The sequence below is a fragment of the Syzygium oleosum genome, unplaced genomic scaffold, assembly GCF_021117445.2.
Source record: "Syzygium oleosum isolate NSW1041296 unplaced genomic scaffold, Sole_v2.1 Sole_v2.01, whole genome shotgun sequence".
Classification (NCBI taxonomy): Eukaryota; Viridiplantae; Streptophyta; class Magnoliopsida; order Myrtales; family Myrtaceae; genus Syzygium; species Syzygium oleosum.
Genome location: NW_026607485.1, coordinates 1,993,524 through 2,021,039, shown reverse-complemented (window position 1 = coordinate 2,021,039; position 27,516 = coordinate 1,993,524). Strand labels below are relative to the sequence as shown.

Sequence of the window (27,516 nt, the reverse complement as noted above, 5' to 3'; positions counted from 1 at the left end):
AGTGGTTCGGCTTATAGCAAGCCTATGTCCACTCTCCCACGCTTACAGCCTACCGGCTGGATTTCACTATGTAATCAAGAGGAATTACAACTTCTGAGTATTAACACTCTTGTGTATGATAAGACTCTCTATCTCACACAATCACTCTTACAAAGTGTCCCTCAAGATCTTAATGTTTGGCTCAGAACGACAAGAGACATGATTGGAGTATGCTCAGACTTTGGACTTGTTGATTCTTGATTATGTACTTCCTTCTGCTGCTCGTTGATCCTCTTAAATACTCCTCTACTAGCCGTTGGACAGCTTTCAGAGGATCATCTTCCAATCTTCACCTTTGACAGATTTGTATAATAAGGATTGAGTAGCCGTTGGATGACAGATTCTGAATCCCGCTGATTCTGGTCACCCATACAATCAGAAATCTTGGTTTCCATAAGTAGAGCTTTGTCCGTTGTAATGCATTCTTGTCGTGATGTTCGATTGTCAATCAATTTGATTCAGATTGAGACAATCAGAACATTCCTTCTGTGAAATCCATGCCAGATCACTAGCTGTTGTGTTACGTTATGAATTCTGCGTCGAAGAAATTCAAGCGTCTCGCATCGAAGAACTTCGCATCTGCGTGCTCAAGAATTTCTGCGTCCGAATAATTTCTTCGTGCCGCATACGCATCTCGAATAACTTCGCTTCGCATCTGCATCTGAATAACTTACGCATCTGAATCTCGGAACCTAGATTATGTGGGTCTTCAAAAACATACTTGACAGTTTGTAAAGTCTGAATAACTTTCTTCTGAGCTTCCAGAATATACAGACCTGGAATAAATTTGTTCAAAATAAGTATCAGATTTACAATAACATAGAAGGTTTTGTCAACTTCAAAATCAATAGGAGTTTTCCTCAACATTATGATTGGCCTAGGAGTGCCAAATCGCATAAAAATATTTTTCTTCAAGAATTTGACAACAACCTTAGCATCATTTTTTGGCATTGCTACAGCTTCTACCCACTTAGACACATACTCCACAGCCATTAAAATGTATAAATTCCCATAAGAAGGTGTAAAGGGTCCCATGAAATCAATACCCCAAACATCAAATAATTCACACACAATAATATTGTTTAAAGGTATCTCATTTTTCCTAGAAATATTTCCAGTTCTTTGACACCGATCACATGATGCTACATAGAAGTATGCATCTTTAAATAGTGTAGGCCAATAAAATCCTGATTGTAAAACCTTAGCTGCAGTTTTGGTGGCACCAAAATGACTACCTGCCTCTCTGTCATGACAATGATGTAGAATATTTGCCTTTTCTTAGTCTGAAACATATCTCCTTATGACCTGGTCTGCACATACTTTAAAAAGAAAAGATTCTTCCCAAAAATAAATTTTAACATCAGAAAAGAATTTTTTCTTCTATTGATATGACAATTTAGGAGTTACTTACCAAATAATTCACAAAATCAATGTACCAAGGAAGTTTTGTGGATTTGATGGAAAAAATTTTCTCATCAAGGAATTCTTCCATAATTGGACTTACCTCTTCCTTTAAAATTAGGAATTCTTGACAAGTGATCTGCAACCAGATTTTCAGTCCCATTCTTATCTTTGATTTCCAAATCAAATTCTTGCAGCAATAGAATTTACCTAATTAAACGTGATTTTGATTCTTTCTTTTCTAGAAAATATTTAAGAGCATAATGGTCAAAATAAACTATAACTTTTGAGCCAATTAAATAAGAACGAAATTTATCAAAAGCAAAAACTACTGCCAAAAGTTCCTTTTCTATTGTTGAATAATTCAATCGTGCACTGACAAGGTTCGACTGGCATAGTAAATGGTTTGAAAAATTCCACTCTTCCTCTGTCCCAAAACAACTCTCACTGCAGAATTGCTAGCATCACACATCAGCTCAAAAGGTAAATCCCATTCTGGTGCTACCATGATAGATGCTGGTACTAACTTTTCCTTTAAAGTGTTAAAAGCCTGCACGCATTCATCAGTACAATTAAATAGTGCATCTTTTACTAAAAGATTAGATAGGGGTTTAGTAATTTTTGAAAATCTTTTATAAACGGCCTGTAGAATCCCGCATGCCCCAAAAATCCTCTAACAAGTTTCACAGATATTGGTAGAGACAATTTTGCAATAACCTCCACTTTGGCTCGATCGACTTCTATTCTATTTCTAGAAATCTTATGCCCGAGCACTATTCCTTCCTGTACCATAAAATGACACTTCTCCCAATTTAAAACAAAGTTAGTCTCCTCACATCTTTGTAAGAGCAAAGCCAAATTATTTAAACAAGAATCAAATGATGAGCCAAAAACAGAAAAATCATCCATAAAAATCTCAATATATTTTTCAACCATATTAAAAAAAAATAGCCATCATGCATCTCTAAAAAGTAGCTGGTGCATTATAAATACCAAAGGGCATTCTTCTAAAAGCAAAAATACCATAGTGACAAGTGAAAGTAGTTTTTTCTTGATCTTCTGGTGCAATAGAGATCTGATTATACCCTAAATATCCATCAAGAAAGCAATATAACTCATGTCCTGCAAGTCTTTTCAACATTTGATCAATAAATGGTAAAGGAAAATGTTCTTTTCTAGTGGCATCATTCAATTTTCTATAATCCATGCACACATGTCACCTAGTAACTATCCTAGTAGGAATCAATTCATTATTGTCATTTTTCTCAACAGTCATACCTCCTTTTTTTGGCACAACTTGCACAGGACTTACCTAGGAACTATCAGAGATAGGATAGATAATCCCTGCATCAAGTAACTCAATTACCTTAGCTTTCACCACTTCTTGCATAGTCGGGTTCAAATGCCTTTGAGGTTGGATAGTAGGTTTATGTTGTTCCTCCATCAAAATTTTGTGCATGCAAAGTGAAGGGCTAATTCCCTCGATGTCGGCTATTTTCCATCCAATTGCACCTTTATGCTCTCTCAACACTCTGAGCAATTTCTCTTCCATTAAATCTGTCAAAGAAGAAGATATAATTATTGGTCAAGAGAAATTCCATCTAAATAAGCATATTTCAAATGAGAGGGTAAGGGTTTAAATTCAAGAATAGGAGGCTCTTCAATTGATGGCTTAAGCTTTGTTGTGTGTTGTCCCAGCTCCCCAAATTTTGTTGCCTTATGTCTTGAATATGTTGGATTTGGCTCCATAAAATTTACGTACTCCATTATCTCCTCATTCTCAATTTCTCTATTTTTGTTTGAACCAGATATGCTTCAAGTAGGTCTTTAAAAATATTTTCATGAAAAACCTTGTTCACCAACTTGTCAACCGTCTCAACTCTAAAACAAAAAATTATCATCAGAGGGATATTTCATTGCTTTAAAAACATTAAAAGACATAATATCATCTTGAACTCTAAGAATCAACTTTTCCTATTGCACATCAATAAGAGCTCTTCCTGTTGCTAGAAAAGGACGACCTAAAATAAATGGTACCTAAAAATCTTCCTCCATGACAAGAACTATGAAATCTACATGAAAGATAAATTTGTCAACTTTTACCAATACATCTTCCACAATACCTCTAGGATATTTAATTGATCGATCAGCTAGTTGAAGCAACACTGTGATTGCTTTTACTTCACCCAATCCTAATTTCCTAAAAATAGAGAAAGGCATCAAATTAATACTTGCACCTAAATCACACAATGCCTTTTCAAAGTAAGAATCTCCAATAGTACAAGGAATTATAAAACTCCTTGGATCTTTTAACTTCGGAGGTAATTTATTTTGTATGGCTGTACATTCCTCATTCAACTTCACAGTTTAGTAATCCTCTAGCTTCCTTTTGTTTGTCAAAATCTCCTTCAAAAATTTTGCATGGCTAGGCATTTACGCTAAAGCATTTGCAAAAGGAATATTAATGTGTAATTTTTTAAATACATCAAGAAATTTAGAAAATTGCTTATCTATTTTATGCTGCTGGAGTCGCTGAGGGAATGGAACTGGCGGCACGTATGGCTTGGGATTATCTGGAAAAAGTTTGCTCTTGCCTGTTTCCTTTGGTTATTTCTTGACCTCTTCTTCTTTGTCTCTGGAAATCTCTTGTTTGGCATCTTCTTCACCCACTTGTTTACCACTTCTCAAGGTTATAGCTTTTACATTTTCAATTGGATTTTTCTCTGTGTTGCTAGGCAAAGAACCCTGTTGTCTCCCCGACATCATGTTTGCTAACTGCCCCACTTGCATCTCCAGATTTCTGATTGAAGCCTCTTGGTTATGAAATCTCACATCTGTGCTCTTGATGAAGTCCTGAGTAGTGTTGGCAAGTTTTGTGACTATATCTTCCAGATTGGACTTTGTCTCTTCTGGTTGTTTGAATCTCGGTGGCGGTCTCATCACATTCTGATTATTCCATGAAAAATTTGGATGATTGCACCATCCCGAATTGTACGTGTTAGAGTAGGGATTATTCTATGATCTGTTAAAATTCCCAACAAAGTTAGCATTTTCATTAGGTTGTGCAAAAGTGTTACCTACCTGACATTCTGTGCTAACATGTCCTCCACCACAAAAATTGCGTGTCATATTCTGAATTTTCATGCCTGAAACACTCATATTATCTATCTTTTTGCTGAGTGCTTCAATTTGTGCAACAATTGTCGTGGAAGCATCCACCTCATGAACTTCGTTAGCTTTTCGCACCGCTATCCTCAGTAGGCCACTGATAACTATTGGATGCTATTTCCTCTAATAAGTTGTAGGCTTTTTCTGGTCTTTTATTATTCAGAGTTCCCCCTGTAGCTACATTAATCATAGAACAGAGATTTGTACTACACCCATTATAAAAAGTTTGTACCTGCATCCATATGTGTAGTCTATGATGTGGGCATCTCCTAAGAAACTCCTTGAATCTTTCCCATGCTTCATACAATGATTCATTATCCATCTGCATAAAATTAGTAATATCGTTATGCATTTTTGCAGACTTTGCAAGTGGAAAGAACTTACCAAATTTTTTTTGAGCCATATCATTCCATGTAGTGATAGATCCTATAGGAAGAGAAGAGAGCCAACCCTTAGCTTTATCTCTCAGGGAAAATGGAAATAATCTTAATTTAATAGCATCATCTATAACTCTATTATATTTAATTGTGTCATAGATTTCAAGAAAAGTATCGATGTGAGCATTTGGATCATCGCTTGGTAGCCCACTAAATTGCACTAATTGTTGAAGCATCTGAATCAGTGATGGCTTGATCTCAAAGTTGTTTGGTTGAATTGCAAGTCTCTTGATGCTTGATGTGGTGCCCTTAATTGTTGGCGTAGCATAATCTTTCAAGATTCTACATTGATTTCTACAATCACCAACTCCCTCCATCTTTTTAGTGTGATTTCTCTGTTCTCTTAGTCGCCTTTTAAATGTACGTTCGATTTCTGGATCAAACTCAGCAAGTTTTCCTTGTTGGCTACAAGTCATACACTAATGTATACTTTGAAAAAAATAAGATAAAAGCTAGATTAAACTTAGAATTATCCGGTTTCAATATTAATTGGTATTAAATAAACAATCCCCGGCAACGGCGCCAAAAACTTGTTCGTAAAATTCTGCACGTGTCAACGAACATGTTGAACAAGTAATACAATAATGAGAAGAGTATCGTTCCACAGAGATTGATGATAATAACGTAATTAAATATTAAAAATAGACTAATTCTAAAATTTATCTAACAAATCAAAATAGAATTGAGAATAAATAAAAATTGACAATTTTGAAAAATGAAATTTTAGAAACTAAAGGCAGATAATCAATCAAATAAAATATGTTAGAGCATATGATTTCACCATAATGACTAGATATGAATTTCAGATCATGATGCATACAAGAACAATATCAAACATGTGATAGCGGAATTTCCTAGTCTATTTACTATCCTATATCTAGGTATAACATACCTGCTCAGTTTATCAATCAACGATATCTCTATGTGAATTTAAATAAACATAAGTGCATTAAAATCTAAAAATATTCCCGGTTTACAATGAATCTTTAGGACCACCTTATCACCGAAAGCTACACGAATAACATGGTATATTTCTATCCACATTTAATTCATGGTTATATATTATAAGGAGCAATTGCATATTATCACTTCTCAGTCTCAAACATGCACATCAAATCATTCAAGCTGTGGCTAGTCACTTAAAGGCATTAAGCACGATAATATATAACTCACATGAATGAAAATCACTTGCAAAGCATAAAAAGCATGAAATTCATATTATCATGGTTAGGCAACATCGTAGCTCTAAAAAAGAAAATTAGAACATAATAGAAGAAGAAATGAAAATATAAATTAAACCAAACATCTTGAATCAAAGAACAAGAATTCTGTCACCACTTTTGTCTTCTCTTTAAAATACTTGAAAAATAACCTAGAACACTGAAAACAAAAATGATCTAAAAGAAAAAAACTAGATATCTCCTTAAGTTATCCTATTTATATGATAACATCCAAGACTCATCTCACAAGGCAATTGCTTCTTTTTTGCATAAAATTAGGGAATAAATCGCAGAATTCCCAATGTGATATCCACCTTCGAACTGTCACGCCTCGGTCCTATCCACGAGGTCGGGCACGCATCTTCCCTTCTTAAGGTCATGTATTGCGACTTCTTAGGAGGCGTCACCGATTCATCCATTTTATCTTTCAATTAAGCACATGTCGAAACGAATTCTAAATCACTCAACCAACAACAACAATAGGGATAGCATAGAAAACACATACACAAAATCATGCTTCATAAATATGCATTAATGACCCACATCGGAAGTAAGGATAATTAAACGCCCACTACACGGGCTCTTTTTCGATTATCACATAAAAAGGAGAGGGGGTCAGGGTCTACTACGCTTCTCTATTTACAAGGCTACCTATTGACAACTGATTTTTTGCCCATTTTAAAATTTTCTAAAAAATTACAAAATTAGGATTGAAACCTTGGCCATGCTTAGGAACCTATTTCTAAACCAAAAATAAAATTTTTAGAATTTTTTGGAATTTTTCTTTATTTTCTTTTGGCCAAAATGAGTGAAAAATCAAGAAAAGTACCAAATGGAGTTAAAAAATTCCATAAAATTAGTTATTAGTCTTCTTGTAAATCCAATTTGATCATTACAGCATCAATTTTGGAAAATTTCAATTGGGGATATGTTTTTCCCAAAAATTGGGCAAATTCACACCCAAAATTGAACCAAAAATTCAATTGAGTCATTTCTTGTCATTTCTAGTCCATAGTGTCTTCACAACAAATGATTCAGGGACCTTGAATTGCATATTAGTCAGTCCAATCTTACAATTTAACAAAATAATTGAAAAACCCTAAAAATCAATGGAAAATTAGGGATTTTAAGCTCAAATTGGGGATCTTGGTCAATTCGAATTTGTCGAACCAAGGCAGCACCAATTTTGGGGTTAATTAGTCATGGGTAATCCAATTTTGGCATCAATTTTGCCTAATTAGGTAGTTTGGGCACTGAATTGAACAAAAGCCCTATTAATCCGAATTCAAATTTGGAAATTTTTGGGTTTAATTATGATAAAAATTGGTACAAATCCTATGTTTGGATGTAAAATGTGTTGAGGAATCCAATTTTGGGGTTAAATGTGAAAAATTAGATCAAAATAGGGGTTAATTTGTGAATTCAGACCAACCCGGGTCTGCCGGGTTGACCTGACCCGACTCGAGTTGGTCATCTTCTCCACCCGCCCAGGCTTGCTCATGTGAGAAAGAACATAAATATTTGTTCATGGCTACCACTTCACCGACTTAATCCGATCAATATAATACGTGAAAAATGGATCGGACAGCTGGAGAATTTTCAGCTGTCCATCTCGATTCGTTCTAACTGACTCAGAAGTCAGTTGGAGTAAGAACTTGGCAGGAAACCGAGCTAAAAAAGGAGAAGAAATCATTATTCGGCGTAGAGGAAGTGCTCGACGATATTCCAGAGAGACAAAAGAGAGAGATAGAGAGAAAAAGAGAGTAGAATCAAAGAAGAGAGAGAGAAGTTGAGATCCCCGGACCGAGTGACCAGCGCCGATCAATTGAATGGCGTTAGCAAATCGATCATTTAGAGAGGATCTCCTTCTCAAACAACCGGTGCAAAGTTGATCGTGAAGGCCTGAAAATCACGCTTGGCCACATGATCAAGAGGTTCTCTGGCGAAGTTGAGGCCACCAACTTGAAGTCCTAGTGTCAAGGAAGAACTTTACTGTCGCCGGTTTCTTCGAAAACTCCGTTTGACCCTTTGTCGAAGCAAGCAAAGTCCAGTCTTCATCATTGTTTTTCAAGAATTTCAGATTGAATAGTTGAACTTCACTGTGCTAGATTTTGCAACATTCTTGGGTGTTGATGTTTCAAACCAGATTCTGAGCATATTTCTCCTTGTCTGATTGCATTTTGGATCGTTGATGTGCACTAAATGAGTCGGTCGCCATTGTTAAACCTCACCGGAGCAGCCATGACCTCGCCGGAGCGTCTCCTGTAGCCATAGGCCATCCAAGTTAGCCTTCATTGACCATAATTGATGGTTTTATACTCGTTTGGATCGGTTTAGACGGCTAGGGCGATCTGTATGATAATCTGTGGGTTTGAATAACTTGTTTAGAACAATTTGCAAGTTTAGGTTGTTTAGATCGGTTTTTCACTGGCTGGTAGTGGTTTGGTAGCCTATTAGTCAGGTTGGAAAGGTAGAGGATGATATAATCTCCACATTAAATCAATTGAAATGGTCAAGATACCATGGGAAGGTCATCGACGTTGAGCCAGGCCTAATATAACTTGATTGTTTGTTAATTAACGTGGTCTTATGGCAGCGCATCGTGAAGGCTAAGGTAAGTCCGCTAACATTGTGTTAAATGGTTTTGTAGGTTGGGAGTTATAAGGGGTAGAGTGATTGTTGACATGTTTGTTTTGCAGGTTGGTGTAAGGGCGTATGTGTATGTGAATGAAAATAGAAGTGCTGTTTTGATATAAATTGTTATGCATGCTTTTACCTGCTTTAGCACTACACTTTGCACACACAACCTACAATCTAAAACCCCGATCGCCTTAGGAAACCCATAGGAGGTGCTAAAAGTGTGGAAACCGTGCGGGGAAGGACACATGGCTATCCCCTTTTGGTCCCGCTCTTCTTCGAATAGTGATAAAGAGGACTGTCCGACGCAAGCGCAGAGTGGGGAAAACTCTTTTGATCTATTTGGGATGGGGACAATAAGCCTTTAGAATCCCACCTTTTAGTGAACCTCACAAGCGCATTTGTGTGTCTTTGTGATTAGAAAGAATGATCGTCACCCGCTGTAAGTATGATTTCTCTCATTATTAGTTCACTTTGAATTGAAACTTTCATTTTTTAAATTCACGGAAATCAATCAAATGCCCTAGGCGATTTAAGCTTATAATTGAAAATTTTGGGCAATCACCCTTGACAATGAATCTTGAGTATAAATCTCAAACACGTCTAATTTGGCCCTACAAAACAGACGGTTTTGTCTAAATTTTCAATTATAGGCCTAAAATCATTTTTTGTGTAGAAATCTTCCCAAATCAAGATTATATTTTGGGGCATAATTGAAATCACATTTTCAATAAAATTCTTTCTTGTTCACCTTTCAGAATCGAAATTCAAACCACATTTTGTGCATTGATTTCTTAAAACAAGAATCACCCTGTTTTTTCAAAAGTCAAATCACAAATCAATATTTCAAAATTGATGCCGCATTTTGCGTATAAAACTTTTTGAATAAAATGGGCATTTGATTGATAGCCGTGATTTGATATTTTAATGATGTCTCCTCTTAAGGCGAAATCTTGGTGAAATACCAAATGACCCCCAAATAGGGATCATGGGGCATGTATCGTCGCCTTGTTTTCATTGTAAGAGGCAGCATCACTAAAAGATCACTTTTTCATTTGCGTACTGACATTGTCTTCCTTTTGCAGGTTATGCGTAACGGTCATTCCTTGGAATTCTCTTGCTTATTCATGCAAGGAAGTGGACTTTAGGGTAAAATGAATGATTTGTTCCACATTCACCTCCCCTAAAGACAAAATTGTAGGCCCTTAGAAATCTAGTCAAGCACAGCGCAGCGTGATCACTGATTAAAATGCGTCTTAGGAAGCAATATTAAATCTCTACGGTTGATAGGCCTAAAAGACATAATTTCTCAAAGATTCCAAACTACATGAGACCACAAGAATTTGGACATGTCACCTTGCTGGACTTCCATGTTGCTCACTTGCATGAGTTCCTCAAAATCTTCAATAAACTCTTGGATATTTTGTAACGCCCCCACCTCGGGATCATTAACGTAACGTCCCGTTCATTATTATCTTTTTAATAAGCACAAGCAGAAACGTAAACTCGGGACAATCACATTCAGAACAACAGCGGAATTTAGACAAGCATCATCATGAGCAAACCTTATATTTACAGTGCATGCAACCATATTTTAACAAGCCCTTCGGGCCATGGCAAACATCACATATTTCACACGCATATTCTAGCGGCTCATCCATTCCTAGCCAACTATGAATAGCAAAACTCGGCTTTGGTGATCCTATCTCCTCTACTTCATCTTCTCGCTTCTAACTCCATCCACATCTCCTCTTTGCTTCCTGTCCGCATGGCCGATCTACACCCCACCCGTGGCATGCCCCGGAGCCGGCCCGCCTACACCGCCATAAAAAGTCCATTGAACCCACGTAGGGGTCCAACCCATTCTTTGTCAGTGTAGCCATGCCATGCCACGTACGGGTGAGGCACCAAGTCCGTTAAGCCCTCATCGACCATCACATACGTCGTGATCCGGCAGTAGGCTCGACCTTCTCGGGCATCTATCGTGTTGAGCACTTTGGTTCTCATTTCCATGGGTTGCCGAATCGGGTCGGGGGAGACGCCATTCTTCGGACCTGAAAAGGAAACAACGGGGGATGAGTCGGGGAGACTCAGCAAGTAAACCTACTAATATCAAGCGAGGACGAGGGGATCGCCGTTAACATAAGTCGGCTCTTACCGCACCCGCATCAATGGCAGATCAATAGCAAAGTTCATACAAGAGAACACCACGCATGGCTATAACGTGTGCACTTTACTAGCCAAATCTCGGTTTTAGCTCAAGACAAACATCAAATATGAAACATGGTCAAATTAAGGGATTGAACCAACTACGACCAACCAAACGACCGAGAAACGGTCCAAGCAAACCGTGTCACAACGCATCACAACTTCCTTTCCCGATATTAGGAAGTTTACTTACACTATGAAATAAAACTAGAACAAGAAAGGAACACGGGAGTCTCGGCGAATCCCGGGCTTGAACACGAACACACGGGCATTGGATGTGGCTTCCTATTGACCGAACAACAAGGAGAGACACGGCTAGTCGGTGAGCTCTCTCTCTCTTTCTCTCTTTCTCGACGTGAACAAGAAGCAAAGAAGCAAGAGAGAAGGTCGGCCAATTGGTGGTGTGTGTGTCTTCTTCAAATGGGGGCTTCCCTATTTATAGAAGCCCTTACTTGGTCCCTACTCAAGTCATTAATGCATGTCATGATGATGGTGCCTCCAAAGTCCAATTAATTAAGGCTTGTCATCATGAATGGGGCTTCTAAGTCAAGGGCCATTTAATGGCATTAATGAACCTTAATGATGGAAGCTTGAAGGACAAGCTTTGACCATGTCAAAGCCTTATCTTCTAGTTTCTTCCCAACAAAACAAATGCGGAGCCTATTTTCGCCTACTAGAAATGTCGATTCGGCTCACAATTACTCAGCACCATCGGGTTGCACAATAACAACTAATCGACATTTAAGTCGCAAACCCGCATCATAATCAATTCCATGATTTCCGAGGGTTTTCTACGACAAAACATCTATAATAATCTCGTTCAACCCGAGGTTCAGCGCGGGAATGTCCTCAAATATCACCAAAAGATATCAAGTTGAGATTCCAACGTTCTTATATAGAAAATGAAAAATCTTTGAAATCTGACAAAACCGGACAGTTTTGCACTGTTCAAGAAATTGGACTTGAAAACATAGTAAATGCACTCCAAAAATTCTCAAATTTGAATATGTCATAAACAAGGCCTTAAGAAACATTTTTCATAGGGAACACGAAATCTGAATATTTTTTTAAACATAATTTTTAGTACCTCAGTGACAGACTAAAAACAGTTCGCTTGAACAGAATCTTTGCTTCTCAAAGTAAGCTCTTTACAGAATCCAAATCATCTCCAAAAATTATCAAAATTTTATATGTTATAGAAAAAGAAGTTCTCAACAACTTTTGTGAAGGAAACGTTTCTAAAATCAGCCCAGAAAAGCTTGTAGAAAATAAAGAAAGTGTGAACATCACTGAAATACCCATTCTGGGCAGTTTTACACTGTCCGGAAATTAGGCTGTTGTACTACTCATATCAAGTCCAAAAATTATGAAATTAAAGTATGTAAAACTTCAAGATGTTTGGAGAAACTTTCAAGAAAGAAGTGTTTGGAAATTCGGATCACAAAAGTCTTCACAAAAATAACAAAACGAAGGGGTACAAAGGATCCAAAACTGGGTTTTCCAGAACAAGAGTAAAAAATTTGGTTCCAATTGAAAAACTACCAAACTTAAACCATAACCATTTCCCAGGGACTAAAATTGAGGATGTTACAGTTGTCCCCCTCTAAAAGAATTTCGTCCCTGAAATTTAAAACATACCTAGTTCCTCAAACAAGTGGGGATATTAACGCTTCATTAATTCTCCACTTTCCTAGGTAGCTTCTTCTATTTCATGGTGACACCACAAGACCTTTACTAAGGGAATGGCCTTACTTCTCAACACTTGCTCCTTACGATCCACGATCCGCACCGGCTCTTCAACATAGGACATTCTGCTGTCCAATTCGACCTCGTTGAAATTCAGCACCCGTGTCGGATCGGCTCATACTTTCTCAACAGGAACACATCATGCACTTGAGCAAGTTTCGGTGGCAGCGCCAACCGATAAGCCAAATTCCCTATTCTTTCTAGAATTTAAAAAGGTCCTACATACCTGGGATTTAACTTACCTTTCCTTCCGAAGTATGACACAGCCCTCATTGGTGACACCTTCAGAAAGACATGGTCACCTACCTGAAACTTAAGCGATTTCTAGCGCCCGTCAGCCTAATTCTTTTACTGACTTGTGCCGTCTTATGTCTTTCTCTACTTATCTGGACAACATCTATGGTGAGTTGGTCTAGCTCTGGACCTGTGACCTTTCTTTCCCCGACCTCGATCCAACACACTGGAGATGCTGCAAGCTCGACCACGCTTCTGCTGCACTACTCTGATAAAATCTTACTCAAACATAATTTACTTTTATATTGATGTCAATATCTTCCAGGGCCAACATAACTAGATCAATCATGCCCTTATAACAATTCTATCATTATGAAGATCACACTTATCATTCCAAGTAACAGTTCCCGTCTTACTTTCAGAACCGTTCTCCCTCGTTCAGTACCTAGCTTGGTTTATTTCTTTTCTTACCCGCCATCCTAGAAGCCTGTCAGGAGCCGCTCCTTGTTTAGGTCTAGGTCTTTGACCCCGGCGACCACTCTTGCTAGAAGCCGCACCTTGATCAGGCCTCATGCCCCGGCATCCACTCCCCGCCCTCATCAGACCATAAAAACGTCTACAATTTACGTAATCTCGAATAGGGGCTTTGAAAAGAGGATGTCTGTGAAACACCATAAAAGCTATCTCTTGTTCGGTGGGACCAAGATACTAGATTATACTCCAGATAAGACTTTCCTCAGAGAACTCCTGATTGTGGTTGCCTGGCCATTGTTAACAGGGCAGGCTTCGAAGCAAGTCAAGGAAAGCTAATGCCAATTTTTCCACGAAGAGGGTAATTACGAACAGATGGGAGAGTGGGTTACTCACATGTTTCTTAATAATATTTGCATTAATAGCGGCTGGCTATGTACTCAATAAGAGAATTGAAGAATCCCACCAAGAGCAAATATTAGCTTCTCCTTAGTGGTTCACTCATTATTACTTCTGTGATCCCTCTTGAATTGCCAACACTACAAAAAAACAAGGGATTAGCGACGAATTTTGCGACAAAAAATTTGGCAAAATCCGTCGCAAATCGAATTTGCGACGGAAAAAATTCCGTCGCTAATAGGGCGTCGCAAATTTTTGCGATGGAAAAAAATTTGTCGCAAATAATTCGTCACAAATTAGCCACGAACAATATCCGTCACAAAATTCGTCGCAAATTAGCCACGAACTTTATTCGTCGCAAAATTCGTCGCAAATTCGTCGCAAATTTCGTCGCAAATTTAGTTGCAAAATTTCGTCACAAATTTAGTCGCAAAATTCGCCGCAAATTAGCCACGAACTTTATCCGTTGCAAATAATTCGTCGCAAAATTCATCGCAAGTAATTCGTCGCAAATTAGCCACGAACTTTATTCGTCGCAAAATTTGTCACAAAATTCGTTGCAAAATTCGTCACAAAATTAGCCACGAACTTTATTCGTCGCAAAATTTGTCGCAAAATGTATTCGTCGCAAATTAGCCATGAACTGTAACGGTTGCAAAATTCATCTCTAAATATTCGTCGCAAATTTTACACCATTTGGGCCATCAAATCTTGTCCATATCAATAGCTACGCATTAATGAACATCATGTAATACATTCAAAACAATCAAAGGACACGAGACAACCACAGATTCCGCTTCAGAAACAGAAAATGAACAAACCAGACAATGTCACGCCCCGAACCCTGACGGGCTCGCGACACCCCTCCGAAGGTCGTATTGATCGCGACGTCCCAGGACGCGTCACCGACCCAAACGAAATACGCAAGCGGAAGCGAAATATAAATAACCCAGACAATTAACCATGACCAAGGGATAGCACTAGCATAAAATCAATATATGCATTTTATAAAAAAAATACTTAGCAGATACAAACAACAGAAACACGTACATCAAAAGGGGGTAAAGGTTGGGTAACCTACTTCACTATACAAAACGGGGGCAACCAAAAAGGTGGAATGAAACATCAAATGCACAAAGTCACTCCCGGTCTCCGAACAGCACATGACGACTATCCGTCACTCCAGTCCTGAAAATGTTTAACAACGGGGGATGAGATAAATCTCAATAAGTAAACAACCTAAACCCCACGTAGGCCAATGCATACCCAGACGAGTCTCCACATGCAATCTAATAACCGACGAACTAGAATTTACAAACACATACTTACCTCGCCTCAAATCACACGCCAACTCTGCATAATAGTCAAATCACATTAATGCATCCAGTATAACTCATATTCAGAACACACAAAGAAATTTCCCATGCATCATACAACAACATAGGGGTGTCAATGGGTCGGGTCGGGTCGGGTTTTCATGATACCCGACTCGACCCGAAACAATGAATATGTGTGCTTGGCTCGACCCGAAACAAGACCCGAACATGATATAGCCACACAATCGGGTCGGTTCGGGTCAAGTTCGGGTCGGGTCGGGTTCGTGTTTTGGAAAGAGGGGAGTATGAATTGGAGTTCAGGAGGCTGAATTGCCTCAGGCTCTGCAGTGCATTAAGGCAAAGTATGAAGGATACACTCTTAAAGTTGGCGTGGAGTGGAGTGGAATGAAAGAAACAAATACATGAGGAATCTGATCCTCTTGAAAGTAGAGTCATTGCCAGTGTTCTTTTTCCGGTGAGGATTTCCTCTGAATCCCTCACTCCAAGATGGTTGCAGGTTGATATCTATAGAGGTTGCTGAGCTGTGTCATAATCGGAGGATCCCTTGCCGATTTGGCCAGAAGGAACCGAAAAATCCTAGATTTGGAGATGTACATTGTTGCTGATCAGACATTAATTTTCATTGTTTGGAGACATCGATCTTTTCATTGTTTTGGTGGGGACATCTATAGAGGGCTTATAGATGATTCGTTCAGAATCGGTGAGACATATGCAAAGAGAATCTGTATGAGGGATCGTTGTGGACTTGCTCCTTCCACATTTTGGAGCTTCGAACTATGAGGTCGTTTTCTTATCGAGGGAAGAAAATTTAAGCATCATGAACACAAATCCTATGAAGCAAAGAGGAAAATTAACGACTGAAGCTAAGAACATACGCCTCCAAATGCCACTCAGTGTACGAGCTAGTGCATATATCGATTCAATTCCGTGATCAACAACCAAATCCTACCTAAAGAAAGGAGAAAAAAACAGGAACGGATAGGACGAACCAGATCGCGATGAGATTCAGCGAGCAGAGGCAACGGAGCAGATCACGACGATGAATGCCGCGACGACGACGGAGAGGCGACGAAGCAGCGCGGACGAGCAGTCGCGAGAGCAGAATGGATCGGAGGCAGAGCGCCGACGAGCAGCACAGGACAGACCCGGAGAGCGAATGAGGCGAGGCAAAGAAGAGCGACCGACCGACCGACCGACCGATGAGAAGATCAGAGCACGAGGAAGCGGAGATAGCCGGTGCTGGCGGTGATGGAGAGAGGCCCACGGCGGAGATGAGGGCGAAGACGAGGAGAGGCGGTCGAGCTCGTCCATCATGATGGCGAGGTCGTCGTCGATGCAGCGGGAGATGAGGGCGTCGAGGTCGGAGTCGGGGAGCTGGTACTTGAGGGCGAAGGGGGGCGCGACGGCGAGGGTGGAGGAGACGGGGGAGGCTGCCGCGGAGGCGCGGTCGACGGTGACGATGCGGGTCTCGCCGCCGTGGTAGAAGAGGGACTTGGAATGGGGGCGTGGGGCCACGCCTACGCTGTAGCTGCACATGAGGCAGAGCTTCAAGGAGGCGGTGGGTCGCGGCGACGGCGGCTCCATCGTGGCGGAGAGAGACGTGGAAGAGAGATTGCAAAAGAGATCGCAGAAGAGGTGAGAGAGGGAGAGAGATGTGGAAGAGAGATGTAAGGTTTCTTGTTTGGGTTGGGCTTGGGTACCCAAGCCTAATAGATCCAAACAATATCCAATTTTTTTTATTGTTACCCAAACAAGTTGAGACCCAACCCGACCCAATAAGAAAATTTCATGTTCGGGTCGGGTCATTTCGTGTTTCGGTTCGGGTATTGTGTTTGGTTTTGACACCCCTACAACAACACTCGCGCGTGTCTCGATTATAAGGTAAAACCACTTGAGCACGTCCCATACCATGCCTAGCAGTATTCACCCCATAATCAAACACTATGCAACATGCGTGGTCCAGCCAACTTTCTCACGACCTCTCAGGTCCTTTCACACTGCCCGCATAAACACGCCTCGGGCCCAATCTCACGACTCACGCTACTGCGCCTCAGGTCAGCCCTCAGATCAAGCCGGGCTCCGTCCCTCACTAGACATTTCACACTTTCACACGACCCGCATCAACACGCCTCAAGTCAGCCCTCAGATCAAGCCGGGCTCCGTCCTTCACCGGACATTTCACACTTTCACATGACCCGCGTCAACACGCCTCAGGTCAGCCCTCAGATCAAGCCGGGCTCCGTTCCTCACTGGACATTTCACACTTTCACACGACCCATGTCAACACGCTTCAGGTCAGCCCTCAGATCAAGCCGGGTTCCGTCCCTCACCGGACATTTCACCCTTTCACACGACCCGCGTCAACACGCCTCAGGTCAACCCTCAGATCAAGCCGGGCTTTTTTCATGCACATGCACCACAACACAAAATTCACAATTTCCTCAGTCGTATAATTCAAATTCAAATCACCACACTTTCACCAATATCAATCTGACACGCCATAACACCCAATTCAAGTCGTGATCTCCACATCAGCCTACCGATTCAACATTCAAGTCGGCACATTCGAATATTCCACTTCACCCACAAGCGTCACGACAACTCAGTTATGTCACCCATCTCATTCAATCACTAAATTAGTCATACAATCACCACCACAATAATCCATAAATTGAGCACATTCAATTTAACTAATCCACGATTAATTTAATTCCTAATCCGGTACTAATCACACCCTAAACAAGTCAAAAAAATACCCAAAGTACTAGGTAGGGTTTAGGAAGTCACTTACTAAGTTTTGGCCTGGGAAAATCGGCTCGGGCCTAAAATGGCCCGGGTGAACAGTGCTGGGCTCGGCACGGGTGAGGGCGCGATGGGCGCGGGGCTTGGCCACGACTCGGTGCACTGCCCGGCGACTCGGCCACGACTGGGTACACGGCTGGGCAACGGGCTAGGCGACGGGCAGAGGCCTGGGCTGAGCGGGCAACGGCTCAGCCACGGCCTGGGCGACTCGGTCACGCCCCGGGCACGCTTGGCCGGCGAGCTTGAGCACGGCGAGGCACCCTCGACTGGCGAGCTTGCTGGCCGGATGGCGGGCCGGCAAGCTGGGCTGGCTAGGACGACGGTTGGATGGCGACGGAGGCGAGCTACGGCGGTGAGCAGTGGCTGGGCAACGGGCTAGGCGAGCTCGAGCAGGCTGGCTGGCGAGTTGGCTGGCTGGGCGACATGGCGACGGCGATGTGCGACGGCGGCGACGAGGGACGGGCTCGGCGACGGCGATGCGGCAGCGGCCTGGCACAGCCAGAACAGGGGGGCAGCTACGTCGTTGTCGGAGCGGCAGGGACGACGGCGGCTCGGGAGGGGAAGTTGGGGTGGTGGCGGCGAGCTGAATGGAGGGGTGACGGCGTCCGGGATGGCAGCGCGCGGCGGCGATGAGCTCGGCGACGAGCTCGGCCAGCAAAGGGAGAGGCCGGGGAAGAAGGAAAACCAGGGTAGGGGATGGTCACGCGGCGGCCGGAGGCGGCACGACGGCGTCGCGGGGGCGAGGCGGCGGCGAGAGGCGGTCGGCGTCGGCTTGGAGTGAGCTGCTAGCGGTGAGCGGCGTCAGACGACAAGAATAGAGGAGGCGAAGCAGCTACGGGAGGAAGAAGACCAAGGAAGAAGAAGAAAAGAAGAAGAAAAAGAAAAGAAAAAGGGAAAAAGGAGGAGAGAGAGAGAGGAAGAAGGGACGTTGCATGGGGGAAGGGGGAGAGAGAGGACGGGCGCAGTGGGGAGGGGACGCGCGCGGCAGAGAGGAGAGAGAGAGAGAGAGAGAGAGAGAGAGAGAGAGAGAGACTAAAGTCAAATAAGATACTCGAGTGCGATCCGATGGTCACGATTCAAACCCGAAAGCGATCCAACAGCCCACGAAAATCCTAATTAATATTTAGGAAAAATGGCCAAAAGAAAATAACGCAAAACACACTACGAGGGAGGTCTACTAGTCCAAATTCGCACCCGGTCAAAAATCCACTTTTCATATATTCCGGGCAATATCGAGGCTGGCCACAATAATATCGACACCGTCCAATTAAATTCGTCCCGGAACTCTGAGAAATTCGACACCAAAGTTTGGGCTCTAAATAACGGCCAAATTCGATCGAATGCGATTCTAGCGAAATCTCAATTTTAAAAACAATAACCGAGAGTGATGAGTTCCCGGGCGAGATTTTACTATAAGCACACTGACGAATTACACGTTTTATAAATCCCAAAAATGGGCCGAAATTCAGAATGTCACACACAATGCCATATAATTGAAAAATATAACTGAAAGAAAGATGCTAGTCCGCAAAAAATAATGATATATGCAAAGTTGCAAAGTCTGACATGATGCTATTTGATATCCAATCTTCTAATACATTCAAAACATTCATAGGAGGTGGGACAACCATAGATTCTACTTAAAAAACGAAAAAGCGACAAACCAGACACAAGATTGGGCAGCTTTGGTACTCGGCAGGACACCAAAAGGAGTCACTTTTGTCGACACCTGATAAAATGTGGATACATAAATAAAGATATTCAATCAGTCCAGAAAATAAAAGAAGCGTTTATGCATGGATGTGGAACTAGGTATAAAAAAACAAGTAAGAAGGTTAAGAAAAAAACGTTTTAGGAGGAACATCAATGTTCTTACATATGAATATGAGTTAACTTTGACATCCATTGTAGTTTTTTCACCCTTGTAAACCGTATTTCTGTCACCTAGGAAAAATTAGATCCTTGTCCAAACAGCATTCAACAGTTTAATCGCGAAGAGAGGTGAATTACCAACACCAATTCTCAGGAAAAGAGGACTCAAAGTCAATTAAGGCATGTATTTCTACAATGTTCAAATATCGTGATTTTTTTTTATCAAGTATGTCATCCTGGGATCTCCAAATTTTCAGTTTTTCGCAAGCAAAGAACCTAGTTGTAAGAAAGTTGTGCACAAAAAGTAATTGTAGGGCAGGAACATATTGGGTGAAACTGCTCTTATGTCATAAAAGATTATGAAGCAAAACTTACCCCCGATTTGATGAAATTTTAACTAGAAAGGACCGAGAAAATCATCATCATCATCAGCAATCTCAGCATCATTGTGTCGCTCATCATTGTGCCCATCACCTATTGGATTGGCGGGAGGTATAGGAGGAACCTCATCGCAATTGAGGTTGAGGTGTCGCATAACGATTTGCATTTGTTGTTTCAAGTCATTTATTTCTTCGTCCTTCTCTACAAGTATATTTTTCAGTCGGTTCACTTCTTGGGTCAATTGCTCGTCATGTCGTGTCCTCCTTCGACCAGCCGCATTGAATGATGAAGTTGCAGCATGATTCGGCATGTATATCCTTGACAAAGATCCCATCCCAAATATTTTTCCTTTTTTCATCCCACCCGTTGCCTCCACCCATAATGCCATACTGTCAACTGATGGCTCAGACGCAGCAACACCATCACTACCACTAGCATTGCTCATTAAAAGTTCATCATATTTTTCCTACATTAACAATATAGATGAAAATAAAATAACTTCATATATATATATCTACCATAAATATTAAAAGCATTCACGGTTTTCATTCTAGTTTCCATAAAGTCCAAAGTATAACCTTACATACCTTAATAGCTTTGCTCGATCGCCAGTCCATGTCTTATCTTTCTTTTGAAATGTGCGTTCAAATGTAGCTGCAAATGTCGGTTCCGTCCCTAATTCATGTGCCTACAAAATATAAACATGAGTAATTAAATTAAATTAACTTATAACTTATTTAACAGACTTACCATTCGTTTGCGATGCTCCCCAATGTTGATAGAGCTCCCAGCATATGTGGCAGACCCTTCACTAGAACTAGAAGATCGATTCTTTTTATTCTGCTCACTGATTTGCTGACTCTTTTCAGTTTCCCAAATTCTGTTAATTTCCATCCAATTGTCAGCTGTAATGAAAGCCGGCTTCACTTTCTTGATCTTCGCTCTATTCATCACATTTCGTATGTGATCACCGACTTTCTTCTGAAAAATTCTTCTCACTTCATTCTCTTCCTCTTCATCCCACCTGAACTTCCGCTGCAATCAATACAAAAAAAACTGAAAGTTATTATGATGGTCACATATCAATTACCATGCACCAGACAATTCGGCGATAGATTTTGTAAAGTTCATCTCGGGGAAAATATATGGTCCCTTTAGTACCGAAAACTAAAGAGTTGTTCTGGTCCCTTTACATCATTCTTGACCATCAATATACTGCACCGAACTTAGTTGGTGAGAAAATAGAATATGTAAAACTTACCTTGAACTCATTCCACCACAAATCTTTCACTTCTTGTGGAACACTTCTGTAATTAATATACTGCCCCATCTAATAGTTTTTGACTATTTTATTCAGTTCCCTCACAACAAACGGAGCATCCGTGAATCTGTAAACATACGGATATTGTTCAACATCGACAATTCAGTTGACATCCATATCTAAAACCATAAATATTACATATACTAAAAAAAATGAAGTACTTACGAATCTCCAAATGGGTATATCATGAATCGGTTATCTTCTTCACCTGTGTTTCCGTCATTATTCAATTGTTGCGCTGAATAATAAGGTGGAACGGAAGGAGATGGATCTAAAGGAGATGGAACTGGAGGAGATTCAGTTCGCATGTGGCCAAGTCCCCTAACATGTTCTTGAGTGTTGGAGGAAGGGCCAACGTGTCCATATTGTCCATCAGCATATAGTGGTTGAGGGTTAGATGAAAGGACAGAGGGAGAGGAAAGGGATGGGGACGAGGACGAGGGAAAGGGCTGGTCTTCTATGCATGTGACCTCCACGTTTATACTGACAAGTAGGAAGGTTAGACAAATATGTAAAAAAATATGAACACGTATTATGGACACATAATGACATACATAACGAAGCTTACCATTATGGACACGTATTATACTATGAATCGCACTCATTTTGATATCAAACATCAATATATGAGCACGATATGCCATACTAAGCCGACAATAGCCATAATTAACCACACAATCCACTTTCAAACCACACGATAATTCATCAAGTACAAGATCAATCATGAAACATCAATTTCAGCCACATGATCTTCGTTCTCGGCCACACGATCATCAATCAAGGTGGGTGGCCACAGGCATTATAAGCCATTCTGTGAAGTTTTGAAATTTTTGATTTTTTAATTTTTTGGGGACCTAAAAAAATTTAAATTTCACTCAAAGTGGGAGGCCACAGGTATTCTAAGCCATTCCGTGAAGTTTTGAAATTTTACTTTTTATTTTTTATTTTTTTATTTTTTTGGGCACCTACAAAAATTTAAATTTCACTCAAAGTGGGTGGCCACATGTATTCTAAGCCATTCTGTAAAGTTTTGGAATTTTTTGTTTTTTTTATTTTTTAATTTTTTTAGGCACCTAAAAAAATATAAATTTCACTCAAAGTGGGTGGCCACAGGTATTCTAAGCCATTCTGCGAAGTTTTGAAATTTTTTATTTTCTAATTTTTTTGAGCACCTACAAAAATTTAAATTTCACTCAAAGTGGTTGGCCATAGGTATTCTAAGCCATTTTGTAAAGTTTTAAAATTTTTAATTTTTTAATTTTTTAATTTTTTTGGGCACCTAAATAAATTTAAATTTCACTAAAAGTAGGTGGCCATAGGTATTATAAGACATTCTGTGAAGTTTTAAAAATTTTAATTTTTTTAAATTTTTTTTGGGCACCTAAAAAAATTTAAATTTCACTCAAAGTGGGTGGCCACATGTATTCTAAGCCATTCTGTGAAGTTTTGAAATTTTTTATTTTATTATTATTTTTTAATTTTTTTTGCACTTAAAAAAATTTAAATTTCACTTAAAGTGGGTGGCCACAGGTATTTTAAGCCATTTTCTTAAAGTTTTTAAAATTTTCATTTTTTTATTATTATTCTTTTTTTTGGGCACCTAAAAAAATTGAAATTTCACTCAAAGTGAGTGGCCACAATTATTTTAAGCCATTTTGTGATATTTTGAAATTTTTTTTAAAAAAAAAATCCCCAAATTTCATATTTTCCCAAAATCTGACTTTTTTTAATTTTCTAGAATTTTTTATGAATTTTTCTAGAATTTTTCGGTTTTAATGCATTTTTTTAAAAAACGCTTAATCGACCACACGATCGTCATTGAACGCTTAATCGGCGACATAATCAACAAATTAACCAGGCGAACATCGATCAAAGCCACATGCAATCCTGAAATCAGCCCCTAACTTAGCCAACCAATCTGATACCAAACAATTTCTAAACAAGTCCGATTAATACTCATTATATTAAGTAGGGTTTAGGGAGTTGCTTACTTGGTTCAAGGCCAAGAAAAACCAAACAATAATAATATTCTGGCCGGTCGGCCAGTGGCGGGCTCGGCGTAGGCACGGGCCCAAGTGGTGGCTAGTCGGTCAGGCGCTCGGCCACGGCCGGGCGAACGACGGTGGAGCTGGGCGGTGACGGCGTCGGGCGGTGGCTGGACGGTGACGGTTGGGCGGCGACGGCCGGGCGCCGGGCCGGGCGGCGACTGCGTCGGCCGGCGGCCGGGTGGCGACGGCGACGGCGACGACTACGAGCTCGGGCGAGGCGGGGCGACGACGGCGCGGGCAACTGGCTGGCAGACGGCGTCGGGCAAGGCGGCCGGGTGGCGATGGCGTCGGCACCGGCTGGGCGACGACGGCGCCGAGGGTGGCCGGGCGGCGACGGCGTAGGGCGGCCGCCGGGTGGCGGCGAGCTCGGGCGAGGCTAGGCGGCGACAACATCGCCGGCTATCGGGCGAGCACGGCGTCGGGCGGCTGCTAGGGAGGCGACGGCGTCGGGCGGCCGCTGGGCGGCGATGGCGACTGCTACGACCTCGGGTGGCCATGGCCGGGCGGACGGCGCGGGCGGCGGGCCGGGCGGCGACGGCTAAATGCTCGGCGAGGCGCGCGGGCGAGCTGGGCGGCGACGAGCACACGCGCAGGTAGGCGACGACGGCGACGGCGGCTGCGAGCTGTCGGGCATGTAGGCGACGACGGCGATGGCGGTGGCGAGCTGTTATAGGGTACTCGATGACGACAAGAAGAAGAAGAAGAAGAAGAAGAAGAAAAGAAAAAGAAAAAGAAGGGGGGAAAAGTCTGAAAAAGAAAAGTGGACGTGACCGAACAGACACGTGCAAGGGCGGGGGGGAGAGACAGAGAGAGAGACGGGCGCAAAAATTTGAAACGTGCGCGAATTTGGTTGCGACAGATATTGCGACGGAAAAATAAATCCGTTGCAAATTTCCAATGGATTTCGCGAGGGATTTCAAAAATAAAGGATCCGTCGCAAATTTGCGACGGATTCCAAAAAAACCCTTTATTTTTGGAATTCGTCGCAAAGTTTGCGACGGACAATATAAATCCGTCGCAAATTTGGGACAGAATTTTTTTTTCCGTCCCAAATTTGCGACGGACAATATTTTTCGGTCGCAAATTTGCGACGGATTTTTTTTTCCGTCCGAAAATATTTTTCCGTCGCATATTTGCGACGGACAATATTTTTCCGTTGCAAATTTCGGAGGGAATTTTTTTTCCGATCCCAAATTTGCGACGGATTTTTTTTCCATCCCAAATTTGCGACGGATAAAAATTCCGTCGCAAACAATATTTTTCTGTCGCAAATTTACGACGGAATTTTTTTTTCCGTCGGAAATTTCGAAGGGAATTGTTTTTCCGTCCCAAATTTGCGATGGAAAAAAATTCCGTTGGAAATTTGCGACGGACAATATTTTTCCGTCGCAAATTTGGGCGGGAATTTTTTTTCCGTCCCAAATTTGCGACAGATAAAAATTCCGTCGCAAATTTGCGACGGACATAAAATCCGTCGCAAATTTGCGACGAACAATATTTTTCCATCGCAAATTCTCGACGGACAATATTTTTCCATCGCAAATTTGGTAGGGAATTTTTTTTCCGTCCCAAATTTGCGACGGACAATATTTTTCCGTCGCAAATTTGGGAGGGAATTTTTTTTCAGTCCCAAAGTTGCGACGAACAATATTTTTCCGTCGCAAATTTGGGAGGGAATTTTTTTTCCGTCCCAAATTTGCGACAGATAAAAATTCCGTCGCAAATTTGCGACGGACAATATTTTTCCGTCGCAAATTTGGGAGGGAATTTTTTTTTTCCGTCTCAAATTTGCGACGGACAATATTTTTCCGTCGTAAATTTGAGACGGATTTTTTTTTCCGTAGCAAATTTGGGAGGGAATTTTTTTTCCGTCCCAAATTTACGAAGGACAATATTTTTCCATCGCAAATTTGGGAGAGAAATTTTTTTCCTTCCCAAATTTGCGACGGACAATATTTTTTCATCGCAAATTTGCGACGGATTTTTTTTTCCATCGCAAATTTGGGGGGGAATTTTTTTTCTGTCCCAAATTTGCGAGGGACAATATTTTTCCGTCGTAAATTTGAGACGGATTTTTTTTTCCGTAGCAAATTTGGGAGGGAATTTTTTTTCCGTCCCAAATTTGCGAAGGACAATATTTTTCCGTCGCAAATTTGGGAGGGAATTGTTTTTCCGTCCCAAATTTGCGACGGACAATATTTTTCCGTCGCAAATTTGCGACGGATTTTTTTTTCCATCGCAAATTTGGGAGGGAATTTTTTTTCTGACCCAAATTTGCGACGGACAATATTTTTCCGTCGTAAATTTGAGACGGATTTTTTTTTCCGTAGCAAATTTGGGAGGGAATTTTTTTTCCGTCCCAAATTTACGAAGGACAATATTTTTCCATCGCAAATTTGGGAGAGAAATTTTTTTCCTTCCCAAATTTGCGACGGACAATATTTTTTCATCGCAAATTTGCGACGGATTTTTTTTTCCATCGCAAATTTGGGAGGGAATTTTTTTTCTGTCCCAAATTTGCGACGGACAATATTTTTCCGTCGTAAATTTGAGACGGATTTTTTTTTCCGTAGCAAATTTGGGAGGGAATTTTTTTTCCGTCCCAAATTTGCGAAGGACAATATTTTTCCGTCACAAATTTGGGAGGGAATTTTTTTTCCGTCCCAAATTTGCGACGGACAATATTTTTCCGTCGCAAATTTGCGACGGATTTTTTTTTCCATCGCAAATTTGGGAGGGAATTTTTTTTCTGACCCAAATTTGCAACGGACAATATTTTTCCGTCGCAAATTTGGGAGGGAATTTTTTTCCATCCCAAATCTGCGACGGATTTTTTTTTCCGTCGCAGAATTATTTTTCCGTTGCAAATTTCCGATGGATTTATTTCGGATTCCAAAAATAAAGGACATTTTCGAATCCGTTGCAAATTTGCGACGGATTCGAAAAATTGCCTTGAATTTCACTTCCATCGCTAGTTCTTCGATGAACAGTAGCCACGAATAAGCTGTTGTCGTAAAATGAGCGACGAAATTAGCAACGATCCAAATCCAATGGAAAATAGAATATCGCAAATGTCATCGTACGAATAATATTTGACTTGTCGTCATTTAGCGATAAATTTTCCGACGATGAATTACATTAATAAGAATAATCGACAACAACAATAATAACAACAACAATAATGATAATAACAATAACAATAATAACAAGAACAATAATAATAATTATGACAACCAAAATAACACTTGTCGCAATAATAATTACACATCATTAGTGTTTTGTCACAAAAATTTTAATCTTCGTTTTTGTCTTCGTCTTCATCCTCGTCTTGATCTTGATCTTGATCTTTATCTTCTTCATGAGCATCATCTTCATCATTTGTCTCAAAATCGGATTCTCAACCATCTTGTACATTTAATTCGCAAATTTCAGTTGGATCCACATCTATCATTGCTCCACATGGATCTCGTAAAGTTGGAATATTATATTCCTCAGTTTCAACCGTGTTGCAAACTTCCTCTTGTTGATAGGCTCTATCCTTCCAGTGTTCCTCGATTTTTCTCCATGCTTTGATTTTACATACAGCCCACCAATCAGCTTTGTCACGTTTCAAACTAGGATATGATGCATAACATACTTGAATTGCTTGTTGTGCCAAGATAAATGGTTCATATTTCATATACCTTTTCTTGTGATTTATTTCAACCAAATTAAACTTCGTATGCACCTTTATTCCTTTGACGGGTCGAACCACTTGCACTTAAATAACACAACCTGCATCATTAATGGTCCGGG

At 40.9% G+C, this 27,516-nt stretch overlaps 1 protein-coding gene and 1 non-coding gene across 2 annotated transcripts; one reads left to right on the top strand and one right to left on the bottom strand.

Annotated features, from left to right (window-relative positions):
• The first annotated feature begins 4,856 nt into the window (after window positions 1–4,856).
• LOC115662813 (small nucleolar RNA R71) lies at window positions 4,857–4,960 on the top strand. The gene has a single exon (XR_004003322.2). It is a non-coding gene; the product is annotated as a small nucleolar RNA R71 (small nucleolar RNA).
• An 11,342-nt stretch (window positions 4,961–16,302) lies between these two features.
• On the bottom strand, window positions 16,303–16,881 carry LOC115662812 (uncharacterized). Its single transcript, XM_030584910.1, has one exon. It carries the CDS (start codon window positions 16,879–16,881, stop codon window positions 16,303–16,305), a length of 579 nt encoding a protein of 192 aa, XP_030440770.1.
• Window positions 16,882–27,516: the final 10,635 nt, after the last annotated feature.

Coding starts and splice junctions, on each gene's coding strand:
- LOC115662812 (XM_030584910.1), bottom strand. CDS start 16,881: ATGGAGCCGCCGTCGCCGCGACCCACCGCCTCCTTGAAGCTCTGCCTC.